Source organism: Pogona vitticeps, chromosome 8 (genome assembly GCF_051106095.1).
Source record: "Pogona vitticeps strain Pit_001003342236 chromosome 8, PviZW2.1, whole genome shotgun sequence".
In the NCBI taxonomy this organism is placed as follows: domain Eukaryota; kingdom Metazoa; phylum Chordata; class Lepidosauria; order Squamata; family Agamidae; genus Pogona; species Pogona vitticeps.
Window position 1 is genome coordinate 28587399 of NC_135790.1, and position 18556 is coordinate 28605954.

The 18556-nt window shown below is 47.6% G+C and overlaps 2 protein-coding genes across 3 annotated transcripts; both read left to right on the forward strand.

The window, feature by feature from the left end:
• Positions 1-3114: 3114 nt before the first annotated feature.
• RBM7 (RNA binding motif protein 7) lies at positions 3115-11065 on the forward strand. Of its 2 annotated transcripts, XM_020793514.3 has the most exons (5): positions 3115-3272; positions 5361-5523; positions 6206-6314; positions 8254-8344; positions 9505-11065. In XM_020793514.3, the coding sequence occupies exons 1-5, from the start codon at positions 3177-3179 to the stop codon at positions 9850-9852; spliced, it is 807 nt and encodes a 268-aa protein (XP_020649173.2). In that variant the 5' UTR covers positions 3115-3176; the 3' UTR covers positions 9853-11065. The 2 variants fall into 2 exon arrangements, with proteins under 2 accessions (XP_020649173.2, XP_020649183.2); XM_020793524.3 differs by lacking the exon at positions 5361-5523 and having other exon boundaries at positions 3149-3272.
• Positions 11066-11827: 762 nt separating this feature from the next.
• REXO2 (RNA exonuclease 2) lies at positions 11828-17211 on the forward strand. The gene is made up of 7 exons (XM_020793538.3): positions 11828-12055; positions 12529-12612; positions 13859-13936; positions 14835-14946; positions 15344-15452; positions 16195-16248; positions 16811-17211. The coding sequence occupies exons 1-7, from the start codon at positions 11855-11857 to the stop codon at positions 16938-16940; spliced, it is 768 nt and encodes a 255-aa protein (XP_020649197.3). The 5' UTR covers positions 11828-11854; the 3' UTR covers positions 16941-17211.
• Positions 17212-18556: the final 1345 nt, after the last annotated feature.

The following is an 18556-nucleotide window of genomic DNA, read 5'->3' on the forward strand; positions in this document are numbered from 1 at the left end:
TTTGTTCTTTGCTCGAAGTTTCTGCTGGTTGGTAAAGGAGACATGTGGAACTGTTCTCCCGAACAAAGAAACAAGGGATGCAAACCATGTCCAGCGCCTGTTTGTTTTCAAACCAAAGGTCTTCCAAAAGGGTCTAGTCTGGGCTGTTCTCTGGAAGCTCTGGCATGAGGGAGGGAGCCGGATTTTCCTTGCCTGGGCGTTCTGCAAGGACAAAAAGTTCTTCTCGTCTCCCCGGCCACTTGACCCTCTTGGACTGGCAGGCTGGAAGGACCTGACCCCAGGGCACCAGCTTTTTTTGGGGGGGGGGGGCAGGCACTGAGACTTGGAGGCAAATCGACCCGATCTGGAAATTGCTGATCATTGGCAACGAGGTCTCCTGCCTCTATTAATGTTCCTTATACTTTTTAAAGATGAAACTGAAGGATGCCTAACAAACTTTTTAAAGCAGCCACTTCCTTTCCCTTTTTCGGGGAAGGGGTACCACCTTCTGCTCCTTTTTGCCGGGTACAGCGGCCTCATGCCAGTGTCTCTCAGCCTCGGGGAAGAGACAGGGTGCCATTTGACCCCATTGCCAACATTTTCTCGATTCTTGGTAGAATCTGAAACTGTCATCGGCAGATAAATAAAATATCATGCCTCTTACGTTTCACAACCAAAACCAAATCTGGGTGTTCCCCGGGAGATAGACTTTGCTAGCTGTGGTCCTGCCTCTAGATAGGGGATTTTGAGTTGCAGTTTCGTTTACAACCTTGGAGACTGTCTGTGGTTTGCATGACTAAGAGGGACTCTTTTGGGCTGAAGTGATTATATACCCTATGAGGAGAGAGGATATATCTATCTCAGGAGAGAGGCTGAGCTCTCTTTGAATGCAAAGCCTGGAAGAAAAGATTATACAGTATATTTGTGGTTTAGTCGTTAAGTCTTGTCCAACTCTTTGTGACCCCACGGACCAGAGCATGCCAGGCCATCCTGTCTTCCACTGCTTCCCGAAATTGGGTCAAATTCATGTTGGTTGCTTCAATGACACTGTCCATCCATCTCGTCCTCTGTTGTCCCCTTCTCCTCTTGCCTTCACACTTTCCCAACATCAGGGTCTTTTCCAGGGAGTCTTCTCCTCTCATGAGATGGCCAAAGTACTGGAGCCTCAGCTTCAGGATCTGTCCTTCCAGGGAGCACTCAGGGTTGATTTCCTTCAAAATGAATAGGTTTGTTCTCCTTGCAGTCCAGGGGACTCTCAAGAGTCTCCTCAAGCACCACAATTCAAAAGCATCAATTCTTTGGTGGTCAGCCTTCTTTACGGTCCAGCTCTCACTTCAATACATCGCTATGTTCTTTAATTCCTCCTCACTTTCTGTCATCAGAGTGGTATCATCTGCATATCTGAGGTTGTTGATATTTCTTCCAGCAATCTTAATTCCGGCTTGGGATTCCTCCAGTCCCGCCTTCCGCATGACGTATTCTGCATATAAGTTAAATAAGCATGGGGACAATATACAGCCTTGTTGCACTCCTTTCCCAGTTTTGAACCAATCAGTGTTTCCATATCCAGTTCTAACTGTTGGTTCCTGTCCCACATATAATTTTCTCAGGAGATAGATAAGGTGGTCAGGCACTCCCATTTCTTTAAGGACTTGCCATAGTTTGCTCATCCCCGTTTCCAAGCCGTAGAACCAGCGTTTGTCCGAAGACAGTTTCCATGGTCATGTGGCCAGTGCAACTAGACATGGAATGCCATGACCTTCCCACCGTGGTGGTCCCTATTTATCTACTCGCATTTTTGCATGCTTTCGAACTGCTAGGTTGGCAGGAGCTGGGACAAGCGACAGGAGCTCCCTCCATCACGTGGATTTGATCTTACGACGGCTGGTCTTCTGACCTTGCAGCACAGAGGCTTCTGCGGTTTAACCCGCAGCGCCACCACATCCCTCTCATGTATATAGCATTAACCAATCTTTTCTTCCAGGCTTTGAATTCAAAGAGAGCCCAACCTCTCTGCTGAGTTTCTCTCTCCCTGGTTGGTAGAAGCTGTTTGTTTGCTGCTGATCTGCTCTGTTGGTTGCTGAGTATGTGTGCACTAAAGAAAGTAGCACACACCTGTCTGTAATTTGAAGCAACTGTAAATGTTTCTTCATTCTTCATCCTGCAATGTTGCAGAGTAGCCGAGTGAGACTTTTAAGTGGCATTTATTAAGAAAAGGGTGGACTAACTTGTAGCTATTCTTCTCTGTGGGTCTCTGTTCTTATTTTACCAGAAATGCAAAACTCTGCCCATTTTATAGGCTGAACAGAAAATACATCACAGTCTGTTTGTAAACCACCTCTGTTTCCACAAATGTTTCCTCTCTATCTCTTTTTAATTATCAGATTTTATGTAATATTAAAAAAAATTCAGGGGAAAAAGAGAAAAGTTGATGATTCAAAGTGTTTTGAGTTGCAAAAGGAGCTGTCCATTTCAAAGCTGCAGCGACGTGGCTGGATCATCACAGGCGCTATTTGCTCCCTTGTTGCTCTTCCACACCATTGAAAGGCTGGGAGAGTTAACATATTTTTTTTAAACTGCAGCTCTCAGTGAGGGGACTTGGATCACCCCCAGAAGACCAATACATTTGTTATTTGGCACAAGATTTAGGACACAGGATTCCCCATCAGAAACAGGTCATGACTATTTCTGCCACATAAACTGTGCCAGCCTCCCAGGCGACACAAGACTCTCTGGCTGTGTTTTTTTTTTTTTTAAATAAAGGGGCGTGGTCTTGTTCCAGCGGGCGGAGCCTCCACTTTCTGATGGGAGAAAGCAGCGAGAATTTCTGCTTATCTGCCTTTTTTTCCCCCTCGAGAGCCTGAGGAAAGACCAGGCCATGCCGTCAGGGAGGAACGGTGTGAAAGGCGCAGCTTTTAAGGAATATATTTTGGGAAGAATTCGTTACTCGGGGCTGCGCCTGCGCAATAAAGGCACAACCCAATTCCCACCGGCCTGGAGAAACTGCGCTTCCGGACAGCGCGGCAACAGAGCCTGCTTTGCGCCTGCGCACTCGCGGCGAAAGGGCCGCCCCAGGCTTTTCGCACACCCGGAGCCGCGCCTGCGCACTCGGCGGGCGCTCTAGGACTTAACTCCCGGCCGCTGGCGGTGGCGGGGTGCGCGCGCATGCGTCGTGGGTTCGCCGGCAGGCCGAAGCCATGGGAGCGGCGGCGGCTGAGGCGGACCGGACCCTCTTTGTGGGGAACCTGGACCCCAAAGTCACCGAGGAGCTGCTCTTCGAGCTCTTCCACCAGGTACCCGGGGCCTCGGAGCGAGCGAGGGAGGGAAGGCAGGCAGGCAAGGCCTCGGGCCTCAGGCCGGCCTACCTAGCAGGGAGCGCCCGGCGGCGGCGGCGGCGGCGGCCGTGGACACTCTGCCTATGCTCAGAGGCCGAGGGGGTGGCGGGGTCTCCGGGAAGAGCGCAGCTGGGAGAGAAGTTGCCCTTTGTACTACAAGGCCCAGAATCCCCGCCGCTGCTGCGCGTCACCCTGTAAGGGGTGCTGTAGTCAGGAAAAGTAACTCATCCCAAAAAAAGAGCGCGGGTTCCCCCCCCCCCCCGTTTCTCTTGTGGTTCCTATTTTGGCAACTTGTTGGCTTCTTCCTTTCTACTTGAGGACCAAACGGAGTGGGGAGGATGGGTATGGTAGTCCGAGAAAGGTAATCTCCCCTCCTCCCCTTTTCATGGCTCCTTCTTCGTTTACTTTCATTTATTGAAAGTATTTTCACCGCGCCTTTCTCCTTCGCAAAGACCCCATCCCTAAAAAAGATCGTTATCTGGAAACTAAAAACAGCAAGTATACGAATATTGGGGAAAAAATTATAAGTATGCAAATATTTTTTAAAAAACAAACAAAAAAACCCGACTCCTTCCTCCTCCTCCTTTGGGTTTCATTTCCTTTTTCTCCTTGGTTCTTTTTTTCCAGCCCTTTCCAACCCTTTTAAAAGAAAATTCAGCTGTGGATTTTTCCCCTCTCTCCCCCCCCCCAAAAAAAACAACAACCCCAGACCAAATCTCAAAACACTCTACAATTTGAAAACACACCTGGAAACACAACTGGGAGAGCTAGAAATCCTATGTCTTTGTTTCAACTGGTGTTTGCATTTAGCCAGTCCTTGTAAATGCAGTCAGCTGTAGTCAACAGTTAGAACCCATCTCTTGTCTTCTTCTCCAATATTTAGATCCTCCTGAGATGTTGTTGGTTCGGGGTGTGTGTGTGAGTGTTTGTGTGAGTGTTTGTGTGTGTGTGCATGCACGCGCATGCTAAACCAAATTGCATTTGAGTTGTGGTAGTATCATCCCACAGACCCTGATGTTAGGAAAGTGTGAAGGCAAGAGGAGAAGGGGACGACAGAGGACGAGATGGTTGGACAGTGTCATCGAAGCGACCAACATGAATTTGACCAAACTCCGGGAGGCAGTGGAAGACGGGAGGGCCTGGCGTGCTCTGTCTGGTCCATGGGGTCACGAAGAGTCGGACACGACTAAACAACAGTGTCATCTCGCAGTGATTTGGTGAAGGACTTGGCCTTTCATGATGCTGCCACCTCTTAAATGCTGTTTGCCTTGTCTTTCCATGTCCAGACAAAACGCTGCCCCTTTCAGAATCATACGGCCCACCTCTTGTATCAGAAGCAGAATGCCTCTGTGCATTCTTTGCCAAGAAGCACGAGGTGGAGGACCCCATTGTTTTACTGTCCTGCCAGAGTTGTAGTTTTGGAAGAGGTAGCCGTGTTAGTCTGTGCAAACATATCAGGCAAAATCTAAAGAAACAAAACAAGTCAACAACTTGTGGCACCGTAAAGATTAACTGTTACCGTATTTTTCGCTCCATAAGACGCACCTTTCCATAAGACGCACCAATTTTTTAGGAGAAGAAAACAGGAAAATATAATCTGTTTTCTTCGCTCCATAAGACGCACAGACTTTCCACCCCCCTGTTTTGTGGGGGGAAAGTGCGTCTTATGGTGCGAAAAATACGGTATATTTTAATGTGAGAGTAGAGGTTTCTTAGGCAACAGCTTAGTCCCTGTGTGAACAAACTGATGGTAAAAAAAGGCATTCAGATGAATCCACTACTTCATCGTACATTCATCTGCCCATTTGAGTTTATGACTGACACCTGCTCTCCAGGGTTTATTTTGGAGAACTAAAATTGTAAAGAATCAGCCATTGAAGAAGAGAACACCGGTGGTTGCTTTCCTTTGATTGGTGATGGTTCGCCGTGCTGAAAATTCAAGCAAACATTGCTGTTTTGAAGGGCTTGTGTTGGAAAAGAGGTACCTGACGTTCAGGGGAAGGTTGTCCCATATTTCAGTCAAACATTTTGTGTCTTGCTTCGCAGGCTGGCCCAGTTATTAAAGTGAAAATCCCTAAGGACCGGGATGGGAAAGCAAAACAATTTGCCTTTGTGAATTTCAAACACGAAGAATCAGTTCCCTACGGCATGAGTCTACTCAATGGGATCAAGCTTTTTGGGAGACCTCTCAAAATTCAGTTCCGATCAGGTATCCATGAACTGTTTACCACTTCCTGGATAGTCGGCAAAGGATGTTTAAAAGTTCTGTCCATGTACAGTATTTTTTGGGGGGGCTCATAATTCATCCATACTAATTTAAGTTGCCACAGAGCCTGGAAGTAGTTCAAATGACTATATAGGCACGGGTGCTTCATATTCATATTAGGTACGAAGCGTGGCACCACAAATAGTGTGAATTCCATTCCTCCACCTCTGGGCTGGTTAACTCTGAAGTGGAGTAGTGGATTGGATTACAGCCATGGCTAACTCCAGTGAACTGCTAAATTTTCTTTTTTTAACAACGGAAATTCAGTTTTTCTTTCCTCTCCCCCTTGCATATTGTCCAGGAGATTTTTCCAGGTTTTTCACTTGAAGAAATGTGGTTGGCCTCTCTGTGATGGAGACTCCCTACTCCTGAGCTTGGGGCTAACTATCCTTGGTGTTGCATCGCGATTGCATCTTCAGCACCGTTGGGTATTCCAGGAGGTTGCAAGACTTGTTTTGGAAACCTGTTTGTGTGTCTTGACAGTTCTCTGGAGTGATACCTCCAGAACAAACAAAGAATGCACCATGGTTTCCATCGGTCGCAACTTGTGTCTTCCTCAGGGTGTGAGATATTTGTTTTCCCTTAAAAAAACCAAAAAACAAAAAAACCCTCTTTTTATCTTTAGGGAGCAGCCACGCCTCCCAAGATGGCAGTTTGGCCTATACCCAGCACGCCTCTGCTAACGGAAGCCCCTCCAGTGTTCAGCCACTGTCAGCCACAGTTGGCAGCAACAGGTGAAGCTCTATTTATTTATTTACTTATTTATTTATTTATACATACATACATACATACATACATACATACATACATACATACATACATACATACATACATACATACATACATACATACATACATACATACATACATACATACATACATACATACAGCAAGGGTGGGCACACTGCTCTTCATCCATGTGGATGCCAGTGTTTCTAGCCACTGGCAGTGCTGGCCCAGATGGCTCGCTATTGTGCTCCAGCAGCATCCAACTGGATCTTGGTTGTGCTAGTTTTTTTTAAAATGCAGGATATTAGGATATATTGATCCCACTGATCTCAAGGGGGCTTATTTCTGACTCTGCATTCATAGGTTTCTGTTACTGCTCCTTGTGGCCACTTTAAACTTGATAATATCTCTGGCGCCTTTGTAAGTGGACAAAATCTGTCTATCTAGGGTAAAAATTAAGTAATAGTACTAAGATGGGAGGTGCATTATTAAGAAGTAGCAGCATCTGTTTCTAGAGCAGCTTCATAAATAAATTAGGTGCTATTAAGCAAATTTTGACATGACACTTCTAAAATCTTGTTTCCGAAGCTGTCTTGTCGAAAGGTGTGAATATTTTTCAAAATTTACTAAATTGAGATGCAGAGTTGGGAGTACATTAAGAGAAACAATTACCAGAAACCTCCCGGGGCCTCTGCTGTCTGCTTCTATATTGCTTTGACAAATGTGTCAGTTACAAAATTGAAGATTAAGTGGAAGCAGATTGCTTGCTTGTATTCTGGTTGGAATTTTTTAAGAGGAGTGTTGATTGGAATTCATTCCATTGATAAAGCTGGCTCAGAGGCATTGTTTCACACATAGAGTGAAGAACTGGCTTTGAAGCTTTACCGTTTTGTCAGGGATGGTTACAAGGCCAGGCAGGAATCAAGGAGACATGCCTTCAAACCCTGCACTCGGTGACAAAACGTGCTAGTTCAGCTTGAACTATTCCCTGTGCTTTATCTGACAGTATAGATGAGAGGTTAAAAGTAAGAGGAAGTAAAGAGCCCCATTCACTGTCCTGAGTTCTTTGGCAGATATGTGGGGATAGATCATAGTGATAATGATGATGACAGGGCTTATGGTGTTCTGCTTCCTGATCATTTTGAAGAACAAACACAAGCACAGCTATGTGAGCAAAAGCTCAGAGTTTGGCAATAGTGTATTTATTAGTAAAATGACTTCAAAAGGCAAGCTTTGGGAACTGGTAGGAGCGAGTCTTCATCAGGCTAGGCTTTGAGGGTCCTGGAGGTGGCTGTTCATCCTGGCTAGAGATTCAAGCCGTAGGATCTGGAGTTAAACTAAGTTGAACTCTTAAGTTGCCAGGTGGAGGCTGCAAATGTGAAGATTCCACTCGAAGTGAGCTGGCATCAAGCCTCACTTCAGGGGATGTGAAGTCAATGTGTTTTTCATCCTCTCTAGCAACCTTCTGTCTATAGAAATGGAACAAGACCGCTGGTTTTTATATCCCCTGAGTTGAAATCAAACACTATCCATCTGCCCAGCTGATTTTCCAAAGTATGCAGGCTTCCTGTTGGAAGTTCAGTTTAACTTCAAATCCAGCAGCTCCAAGATCCAGCAGCTCCATGATGTTTGGGCTTCTCTCTTTCTGCCACCACTTCCAGGGTTTGCCGTGACCAGCTGCTGGCAGAGTTCTGCAGGACTCAAAAAAAATGGTCCTTTCTAGGATTCTAGTGATCCAGTCTTATTTTTTTTTTCATTATTTTGGAAATATCTTTTGAAAACAGCAACAGACTGGGAGAGAAGAACAGTAGAACTATTTACAAATACCTTAATTTCCATGAAATGCAGAGTTCCAAAGTATAACTGACTGCTAACAACAACTTGATCTGTACATGATCTCTGTATAACTTTAAAAAAACACAAAAACTAAATTTGTCTTCACAGATATGAGAGGAACATGGATAACATGTCAGCAGGGTTGACAACTATCCAGAGGTCTTTCTCCTCTCCAGAAAACCTCCAGAGACAGGCTGTGGTGAGAGTTCTTTCTTCCAAAGTCATTGGGAAACGGTTTCAATGGAAGCGGGGGCTGGCCGGGACAGAGCAGGAAGTCTTGAACTACTGGTTATAGGGTGTCTGATAGGTGGCCTGTGTCCAGGATTGGAAGTTAGGCAATTTGGGACCGTGTGTGTGCGTGCGTGCATGTATGCATGCGTGAGTGCGTGTTTTGTTCTGTTAAGGGCAGCCTTCTCGTACTTGCATGCACAACAGTGCCTCGAACGTCTGAGGCAGATGCCAGTGATAAATGACTTTATTGGTGGCAGGAAATATTGCTGAGGGGTTAGGATTCTTAGGGCCTGTTGGGCTGTACTCTCCCCTCCTTCAGCACCATCTGTGGTTTAAAAGCACTTACTTTAATTAGCAGATTCATCCTCTTCCTGAAGGCTATGAATTAGGCTTGCAGAAGCTCCCAGCATGATAGACTGGCTATCAGATGCCCCTTTCCCAAGTGTATGAAGCGAGCGTGCCTTTTGCTGAGAAAAGTCTTAGCGCCGGCGGTGGAAAGAGCTCTCCCCCCCCTCCCGCTAGCCTGTTTTGTGCATGGAAGGAGAATTGACTTCTTCAACACCACTTCTCTGTCCCTCTTCCACACTCCCTTCTCTGCTGCCTGCTGTCTTTGATATGGGTTCTCAAGGAGATGGTGATTTACTGGGCTCGCTTTTGGCTTGTTTCCTCAAGACATGGTGTTTCTCTGCTTTTTGCCTCAGCTGTCGGCTTCCAGCAGGCTTGTGTCCCCTCATGTTGCTGTTGTGTAACTTTGAGAGGGCTGTGAATTTTCTTGTTGGATGCAAAGCCTGGCCTTGCGCTCAGCAGGCTTTGGGAAAGCAGATGGTGGCTTGGGAGCCACTGGATCAAATGGATGTAGGAATGTGGTGGTCTCGCCCGCTTGATGCTTTCTTCCCCATCTTATCTGGTTGTAGGATTTGAGGGTGGATCGCACGGCAGTTCATGCTCATTTTAACACATCTTTCTTCCTGTGCACTTTTATTTCATTGTTCCTCTTCACCTTTCGCCATTGGCGTCTTAGAATGTGTGCATGGCTTTTGAGCTCTTCTTTCCCTTCCCTCCCTCCCTCACTGTCTCTCCCCACTCCCCATATGTCTTTTCATAACAGCAGCCTGTTTGTCATTCCAGATGAACAACCTTATGTGGCAGCAGTTGCCGTATAGCGGGAGGTCTGGCTCTCTGCATTCAGAGTCCTCCGGCTTTGCTTCTCCAGGGCACCAGCCGAGTTACGCCTTTCCCCCACCGCGGCACCCAGAGAGCCGCAAGAATCGGGTGAACTCCCACCCCTACCAGGCTGAAGGTCGGCATTATACCCGGGAGCATCAGCGGTCTGGGGACTGTGGCTCAGAGCATCATTTCCGGGCCAGTCGAGATGAGTATGGCCATGACGACAGGAACTACAGAGGCTGGAGCCAAGATTACGACAACCGGAGGGAGAGCCACCGCGAGGGCAAGTGGCACCCCTCTCGTCACTAGCCAGTGTTTTTGAATGGATTTTATGTAAACGCCTTGAAGAAACAAGGTGGCCGTTTCCTTTTTAAAGAAAATTGAGTTTTACAAAGAACTTTTGAACCATAACAAAATCACCTGTATTTTCAGAGAAGTGGCTTTGTTTCAGTTGTATTAACCTCCCCCCCCCCGAGGGTTTAGGCAAAAGGGGGGAAATGCCACTGTTTTAAACAAGTGAAAATCACTGCAGTTTATTTTATGAGGGGGAAAAAAAAGATGTGCCGTTTTGGTTGTATTTTAAAATAAATGTCGGTATTTTTGTAATGTCTGGATAAGGAGCTTTTGAAACAGTTCTGCTTTTGTGATCTCACAGAAGAGAGTCACAGAGCAGAAAATATGTTGGCCTGTTAACAGTATCGGTGACAGTGTTTTGCTACTGGACTGCCCGTTGCTTTTGAGTACTTCTTGTCTTAAAGAAATATCCAGCCTTTTTATATTAAAAGAGGGAGAACCACTTTGCTGGATATCAGTGGCTAATTTGTCCTGAAAGATGGGCTGGTTTTTTCCCCAGCTGCTTTCATGTTTTTTATATATATAAAAAGAGCCAGCAGTGTTGTAAAAGACCTGTCCAGCCATTTAAGTGATTAAAATCTCAGGAAATCATTGCATGCTTTAGTACATCTGAACCTTTCCAGATTTAACATGATTTAAGAACAAACCTTGTTTAAATTTTGCCATTTGTCTTTGTCTGATTCAAAGGAGAGGAAATGGTAAGTATGAGAATGTGTTCTGGTTGCGTTTCTAGAATATGACCCAGCTGCATACAGAAAACATTTAGAAAATAGTGGGTTGGCTCCAAGATACATCTTAAGACTTGAGTGTAGGCCTGGTTGGGTCTCGTGTTCTGCATTTCAGATAGCGGTTGCAAGTGTATACAACTGTCATTCTGTGTCTTCTGAAATATTTGGATGTGCAGCTTATTTAGAATGAGATCCTTGCTCTTCTTAAACTTCAGATGGCTTGGGGTGTTTAAATGCATTGATGATAGCTGATGCTTTAAAAAAAAATAAAGGAATAAACAAAGGACTTTTATATTTGCAACAAAAACATGAGATGTACATAACTCGAAATGTTCTCAAGCAATATTGTTAAGAGTATTCATGGGTGCACTTCTTCAGGCTGTGTGTACATATATTTTTGCAAAAATAATAATAATAATAAACCCTCATTCTTTCAAACAGTTCTTGTGTGCCAGCAAAAGTTCCTAAATTCACATGTGAGGAATATTTTGCAAACTGACACTTCGGTTTGCAACTGGGGGGGAAAAAAAAATCTCCCGAATGGGTTTAAGCTCTCGGGAAACGTGCAGAGAGAGAAAGTCCTTCTGGGTCTTCTGTGGGGTCAGCGTGGAGAAAGCCTGGGCCCTGCATTGATCCGTGGCCATCTCACGCTGGATGCTGTGGCTCACTTTGTGTCCAGAGGTGTGCCTCCATTTGGGGCGGCTGCCTTCCTGTTCTATCTAACACTTTGTGTGTGTGTGTGTGGGGGGGGGGGGGAGACAAGGAAGCTGCAAGGAGACCAAAGGTGCTGGAAGGAAACAGCCTGGGCAGGAGATGGGGAAGACCACCCTCTTAAACCTAGACTAAGACCAGAAGAGATAAAAAGGAGAAGTATCTGTTTCTATCCAAAATAGATTAAAAAGGGGGAAATGATGTCTTTTGCATTGCAATTTAATGTGGGGGAGGCGAAGTCCCCCGAACTCGGCCCACAAGGATAAGAAATGCTTCACGCCTATTTGAAAAAGGGGTTTCCCTGCGCGATGACAGCCCGCGGCGACTACATCCCCCAGCAGGCTTTGCGCGGCCCCGCCTCCCGGTGACGCAACGCGGGAGGGCGTCTCCCGAAGGGAACTACCACTCCCGGCATCCCTTGGGGCCCCGCTCCGCTGGGGCCGGGCGGGCGGGGCCGCGCGGGGGTGGCTGGGAGTCGTGGTTCCAGGCCCCCATTTCTTTTTTTCCCCTTCCCCGGGATGGGCGGTGCGGGCGGCCGGGCCTGGCGAGTGTTGCGGCTGGCGGTCCCTCCGGCGGCTGGGAAGCCCGGGCGCGGCTGGGGCCGGAACCAGAGCCAGAGCCGAGGGCGAGCCGCCATGGCCGGGGCCGGAGGAGGAGGAGGAGGAAGCAGCAGCGCGGAGGCCGCGATGGGGCAGAGGATGGTCTGGGTGGACCTGGAGGTCAGAGGCGGCCAGCCCGGAGGAGCGCTTGGGCAGAGAGGGCCATCCCATAATAATAGCAGCAGAGGATCCCTTAATAGCCACACACACACACGCACAGGCTCGGGATGCATATGGGTGGCCAATGAAGGGCGGGGGGGGTGTCCATCCCATAATACCCCTGCCACGTGTTTCCCAGAGTGATGGCGGGGAAGGAGGGGGGGAAAAGGAGTGCAGAGCCATCCATCCCATAATTAAGGGAAGAGTCGGCCCAGGCCTCTGTCTGTCTGGCAGGAGAGGCGTCTTTCTCTAGAAGCTCCTTTCTCTTGGAAGTTCCAGCCCTCCTCCAGGACCTTTTGGATGCTCTCTCTGTGTGTGTGTGTGTGTGTGTGACATCCCATAGTTATTGGGGGGGATGTGTGTTGCTCAGCCATTCACTGTGCTTAGCCACTAATCCATCCATCCTTCCTTCCTTCTCTCCATGGTGGTGACAGATGACCGGACTGGATGTGGACAAGGACCAGATTCTGGAGATGGCCTGCCTCATCACGGACTCGGATCTGAACATCCTTGCGGAAGTAAGCGGCCCTTTTGCCTCCCTTGGACGGAGGCTTCCCTCCCCCCCCCCCCCCGGTTCAGGCGGCTGGGGAGGGGAGAGAGGGAGGATGTTGCCCGGAAGTCTTGGCAGGCAGCTGGCCAATGCAGAAAAATCTGGAATTTCCAGATGTTTTCAGCCTGGGAGAGAACAAGTTTCTCCTGGAAGCCACCCTGCCTGGATTAAGGCTGCAAGCTTTTTAGTTAATTAACCCTCTGGATTGCCGCTCAGTGGCTGTGCAGTTAGGAGGGCTGCGCACAAGGGAGGAAGCCCTGTTGAAATTCGTAGGACTTGCTTCTGAGTAGGCATCGTCTGAGCCACACTCGTAGCTTGCCTTAACCTGCTGGTGCTCCTTCCTGAGGATTCTGGGGGGAAAGGGATTGGTTCCCGTCACACAGCGTGTTCTTCTTGTATCATTATTGTATGATTCCAGATCTGTAGGCAAAATGGGCAAAGGGGCAGAGACCCACGTAGCGTGGGCCGCCCTCCTGTAGGATAGATATCGTTCTTTCTGAAATGAAGGGGGCCTTTGGAGACCCCCGTCTTCTTGGCACGTGTTTCGACGCCATTAAGGGCATCCCCGTGCAAAGATAAAACAAGTCAATAAAAAGGGCCACAGTGCTGTGGAAGAGCGCGTTCGAAGCCACTTCTGGCTGAAAAGAATGGGTTTGCACCGAGAGAGAGGCTGGTCTATTTTGGAGCTGAGAGCTCGTGCGAGACTTCGCTCACCTTCTGCTTCGTTTGCTGAACAACAGCCAGAATCCGATTGCACCTTTTCGCCCGTGTAACAGCACCAGTGGGGCAACATTCAGTGGCAATTTGCCACAAGCTTAAGAGGCCAGAGTGGGACTTTTGTCTTGCAGGCCAAGTCGTGGGTTTGGAGTGGAATAAGAAACGCCTCCCTTGAATGTCTTAAAGGGTGCCCTTGGGGTCCTGCTGGCAGGCTCAACAGGTGGGATCCCAGCCCTAAGGGGACAAGAAGCCAGCCCAGCTGGCCTGGAGCTGTCCAGGGTGCTGCTGGCATTTGCCCCGCACGGTCCAAGAGACTTCACACTGTTGTCCCCTTCTTTTGCAGGCCAGGTCCTCTGTGAGGTGGGGAAAGGAGAATTGGGCCAGCAGGCATGGCAAGAAGGCTTTGCTTCCTGTTCATGGGCTATTCATGTAGACACATAACTTAATGGTCTGATCTGATTCCGCTTACCCCCTTTTTTGTGTTCGTTTTCTGACAGGGACCGAACCTGATCATCAACCAGCCAGATGAACTGCTGGATGGCATGTCTGAATGGTGCAAAGAGCATCACGGGAAGGTAAAAGGCCTTCCAGTTTTTCTAAAGGAGGCAGCCTTGCAATTCTCACGCTTTAAGTAAAAAAAAAAAAAAAAGATTGTTTTTCTCTTTTTGGCAAATCTGCATCCAGCCAGTCTGATCTTAATCTTCCTGGATATCAATTCCCTCCCTTCCTGACTTTAAGTCTCCATCTGTTTCTTCTTGTCAAACTCAATATTGCTTTTGAAATTCAGAGTTTGCCTTCTTCCATTTTTTCTCCCCTTAATTGCCTTGGTTGCATAATCAATTATTTAGCCGGTGGTTTCAACTTTTCAGGTTAATGCATTTGATCTGAGCTCTTCCTCACGTAGAAAATTCTTGCCTCGTTTGATTGGAATTTGAAGAGTGAGGATATTCTGTTTGTGTAAAGGGGAATCCATCCTTTCTGGATGGCGGGGCGGAGAGAGAGGCCCTAAAACTAAGGGGAGAATTGGTGGAGGGATGTAAAAGGATCTGTGGTCAGGAGAAAGAGGAGAGGCTCGCTCCAGAACTCAGGTTGGGAAAAGGAAAGCATTTGGCAAGAGGTTCAGATTTGACATAAGTGGCGTTTCTGTTCTTAACCTTATGCAGTTAATCGGTGGAGCCACAGCAGACGTATCCGCTTCCCTGTTTGTTCCTATTGTGTTTGGTTCCCTTCTGTACAGGGCATAACCGTGAACAGTAACCCCTCAGATAACACCCCTGCGGTAGTCTGTTCCCCAGTTTATGGACATTAGTTCTTACACCCTATGAGAACAGACTAAAAGCCCTGTTCTTGTTCAAGCTGTCTCTCCCTGCTGCGGCGAGTCAGGTGTACGTCAGAAGCCTAGGCCAACACAAGTCCGCTCGATTTAAACTCTGCAAAAGAAGGCGCTTCTCTGATTTTCCTTTGTCCTTGCAGTCTGGCCTTACGAAGGCCGTCCGAGAGAGCACCATCTCCTTGCGTCAAGCAGAATACGAGTTTCTGTCCTTCGTCCGGCAGCAGACGCCCCCGGGCCTCTGTCCTCTTGCAGGTGAGGGGCCTTGAGGCATCTCCCCCAAAGCTAACCCAAGCTTTTAATCTCCCATGTTTTTTTTTTTTTTTTTGCTTTACCCCTCCTATCGTCACCGTCTGCCACGGCCGCTGGTCATCTTTTCCCTCCTTTCCTTGATCAGATCCAACAAAGCATCACATGTCGCGACGGAAAGGATCTCTCTAGGAGGGAGTCCCTCCATTTGTGGCTCCTGCTAAGAACATTTTATTCCTCCTGCCCCTCGCACGCATCCTCTGAAGGCCTTTTGAGGGCCCGTGGCAATAATTGCAGTGCGTGAGACAGTTGCTGCGGGAGACTGACTGGAAACCAGGCAAGAGAAATCTGACTTTGACCTCAGGTGTGTAATTCACATTTTCCCATCCTTTTTTTTTTAAAGGAAACTCAGTTCACGCAGACAAGAAGTTCCTGGATAAGCACATGCCCCAGTTCATGAACCACCTTCATTACCGGATCATTGACGTGAGCACCATCAAAGAACTCTGCAGGTTGATAACATTCCAGAATCCCAGCGGGGCAGCCCAAAGGGAGGAGGGAGCCTCTGGAGGCCCACAGGGGAAGGTTGGGAGGTGGCGTCCATCCGCCCACAGAGGGGAACAAGACAGAAAAATCCATCCGGCCAGCGGCTGCAAAGCCCCACCAAGACAATGTCTATAGTCAAACCAAATGCAGTTTTATAAGACTGGGCACACCCTGCAGTCACAAACTAAGGTTCACATCTATATTTTAATATATAGAATCATGGAATAACGGAGGGGCCCATAAGGCCATCGATTCCAGTCCCTTGCTCAATGCAGGAATACAAATCAAGGCAGATCTAACAGAAGGCTGTTGTAACTTCCTCTTGAATGCCTCCAGTGTTGGAGCACATACCACCTCCTGTTGTCATACTGCTCTAACAGTTAAGAATTTTTTCCTGATATTCACCCTACATCTGGCTTCCAGTAGCTTGAGCCCATTATTACATGGATGGGTTTTTCATGTGGATGGTTTCATTTATGTGAAAGAGACTTCTCTGTTTTGCTTGGTAAGAGAACCCGTACTTATTTTATTTTATCTTAGTTTAATCATACTGATTTTTGAGCTGGCAGCAGATTCGTTCTTACCGTCTTCTTTCTTTTCCGCTGGTGATTTCTCTCAATTTCTTCATTGGTGAGGTCCCAGCTTCACTATACTTTTGATTTTCGATCTCTGGTGTGAAAGTTTGTTCTCCCCTCCCTCCCCCGACAGACGCTGGTATCCAGAAGACTATGAGTTTGCCCCAAAGAAAGCAGCTTCTCACAGGTAAGGTTTATCCTTCGGCTTTTTGGAAAGGTCACTTTTTAAATATCTTAACAGTCCTTTCATAAGTGTCTGTGGTTCCCAACCCTCCACCTGCCCCCCTCTTTTCGGGGGGGGGGGTGAAGTAGAGTTCCTGGAAGCCTCCAGGTGTGATTATTCATCTGTTAAATAAATCATAGATTCTCCCCCCCATGCCATTTAACATTGCCAAATGCTACCCACTCCCTCCTACCCTTAAAAATGAGGAGTGAGCTTCTCGCTAAGATTGCAAAATGGAAAAGTGAACTTTGAAAAATCAGAGAAGCCTGGAAGCTAAAAAGGGAAAGAGGAAATTGCCTGCTGGCGAAGAGCAGCAGATACTGTAGTTGAAAGATAATATTGAAGCTGGTGTAGAGAGGAGACCCAGGGTTGCCCGGTGTATCGGCAGTATTTTTTTACTCCAAATAACACATTGGCCAACCTTTTCAGATTCTTTCGAGTTAGCTTAGATCTGTTTTTAGAACCGGGTTCGTATAGTGGAGTTTTCTTTTAAAAATACATTGGCCTCTCCTGGATTTATTTTTAGAGCCCTGGATGATATCAGGGAGAGCATCAAAGAGCTGCAGTTCTACAGAAATAAGATCTTCAAGCAGAGAACAGATGAAAAAAAGAGGAAGCTGGTGGAGAACGGGGAGGACAAAAAGCCCTCCAGTTGATCCGCCGGCCGGGTCCCTTCGCAAGAGCACGCAAGAATCCAGGGTCTCCGTCTTTGTGGTCGGAAAATGAAACGGCTCCCTTTTGCCCCTTTGCATCCTCCGATGGCTGACAGCGGTTGAGGACCGGAAGGGATGGGTTTTCCACGATGCAGCCGTGGGTTGCTTCACAGCCCTCGTTTGGTTCAAGAATAACTTTCGTGGCCTGAGAAATCCCTTTTGTTTAGTTTTAGAGGACCTTTTTCTTTACAGAATAAAACCAGTCTGGCTGAAAGTAGGGTGGCTTGGGCTGTACATTTCCCCAGACAGATTCATCCCTCTTTTTGGAGAAGAAAAGTGGAGGCTAAACGGGCACAGCTTCCCAAAAGTTCCTTACACCCTCTGTGGCAAAGTGACTCCTGTGCGCCCTTGGGGGTGTGCGATGGGTCGGCCGTTTTTCCTGCACGGTGGTGTCAGGTTTAAAAGATTGCAGCGTGATCTAAGAATCTATATAGGCACTGCAGCTAGGATAAGTGCAACTTCTTGTTAAGCATTCCCGGGACTTGATCTTGCAGGATTCTCTTTGAATTATCGTCTACTGGTGAATTATTTGTGTTGCACACAAATGTGAGTCTGGAACAAGCTCCAGTTGTGGGAAAGCTTTGCCATGGGGCAGGGGAAGGGACGTAGTGGGCTTCTGTCTGAGAAGCCCAAACGCAAAGCCTGTCTTTTGTAGCCAGGGAACGAGGTCCACCTTCCTTTGCAGAAGGTTGGGGGTCCACCGGGCGCTGCCACACAAAAGCTGTTGCAGAAGAGGGAAGTCGTTCTGAGAATGTTCAGCCTCCTTGCATTGTGTTGTGTCCTTCCTCCGAAACGTGTGCCTCCACGGAAAATTTCTCCCTCCGGTCTGAGGAGTTGACAGGCCGTTGTTTCTCCAGACGTTAGAAGTGCCATGCCCTGGCATGAAAAATAGCACGTTTTAAGTAAGTTGTCGAGCTTCCCTGTGTCGTTCTTGAGAAAGGTAAATTTCCGCAGTGTTCTGCTTTCCTAGTTCAAACAGCTGTTTTTCTTGAGGAAATGGGCTGATAGCCAGTGGAGCTGATGTAACACAGGCGTCATCAGCTCCTGTACTGGCCATCAACATGCCGCATTTTGGACCTGCAAAAGTTGCTGAACGTTTTCTAGTGAGATCCAAGAAGGGCTTTTCTTACTGCTTCCTCCTTGGAGCACGCTGGGACCCTGCCCCGCTGCCAGGAGGCCTTGGCCGCCCCCTCAAACCCACTTAGCCACTGAATCCACAGACACGGATCCAGCAGAGAGGGGAGTTCTCACCGTATTTCAGTGGAGAGTCAACCCCACCGTGGTAGCCCTGCGTACAAACATGGGACGGTGCCTTTGAGCCCATTCTGCAGACATGGCAGGTGGGCTTGATGGACAGTGGGTTGTCAAAGGTCACCCAGTGGATTGGCTTCCAAGCCAGGAAGCAACCAACTAATGAAATGTCTTCCCTGCATTGCCTTTCCACAATAAATAAATAAATAAATAAATAAATAAATAAATAAATAAATAAATAAATAAATACGAACACACACAGATTCCAATTTCACAATTTCAACAGCAGAATAATATGGCGATTCATA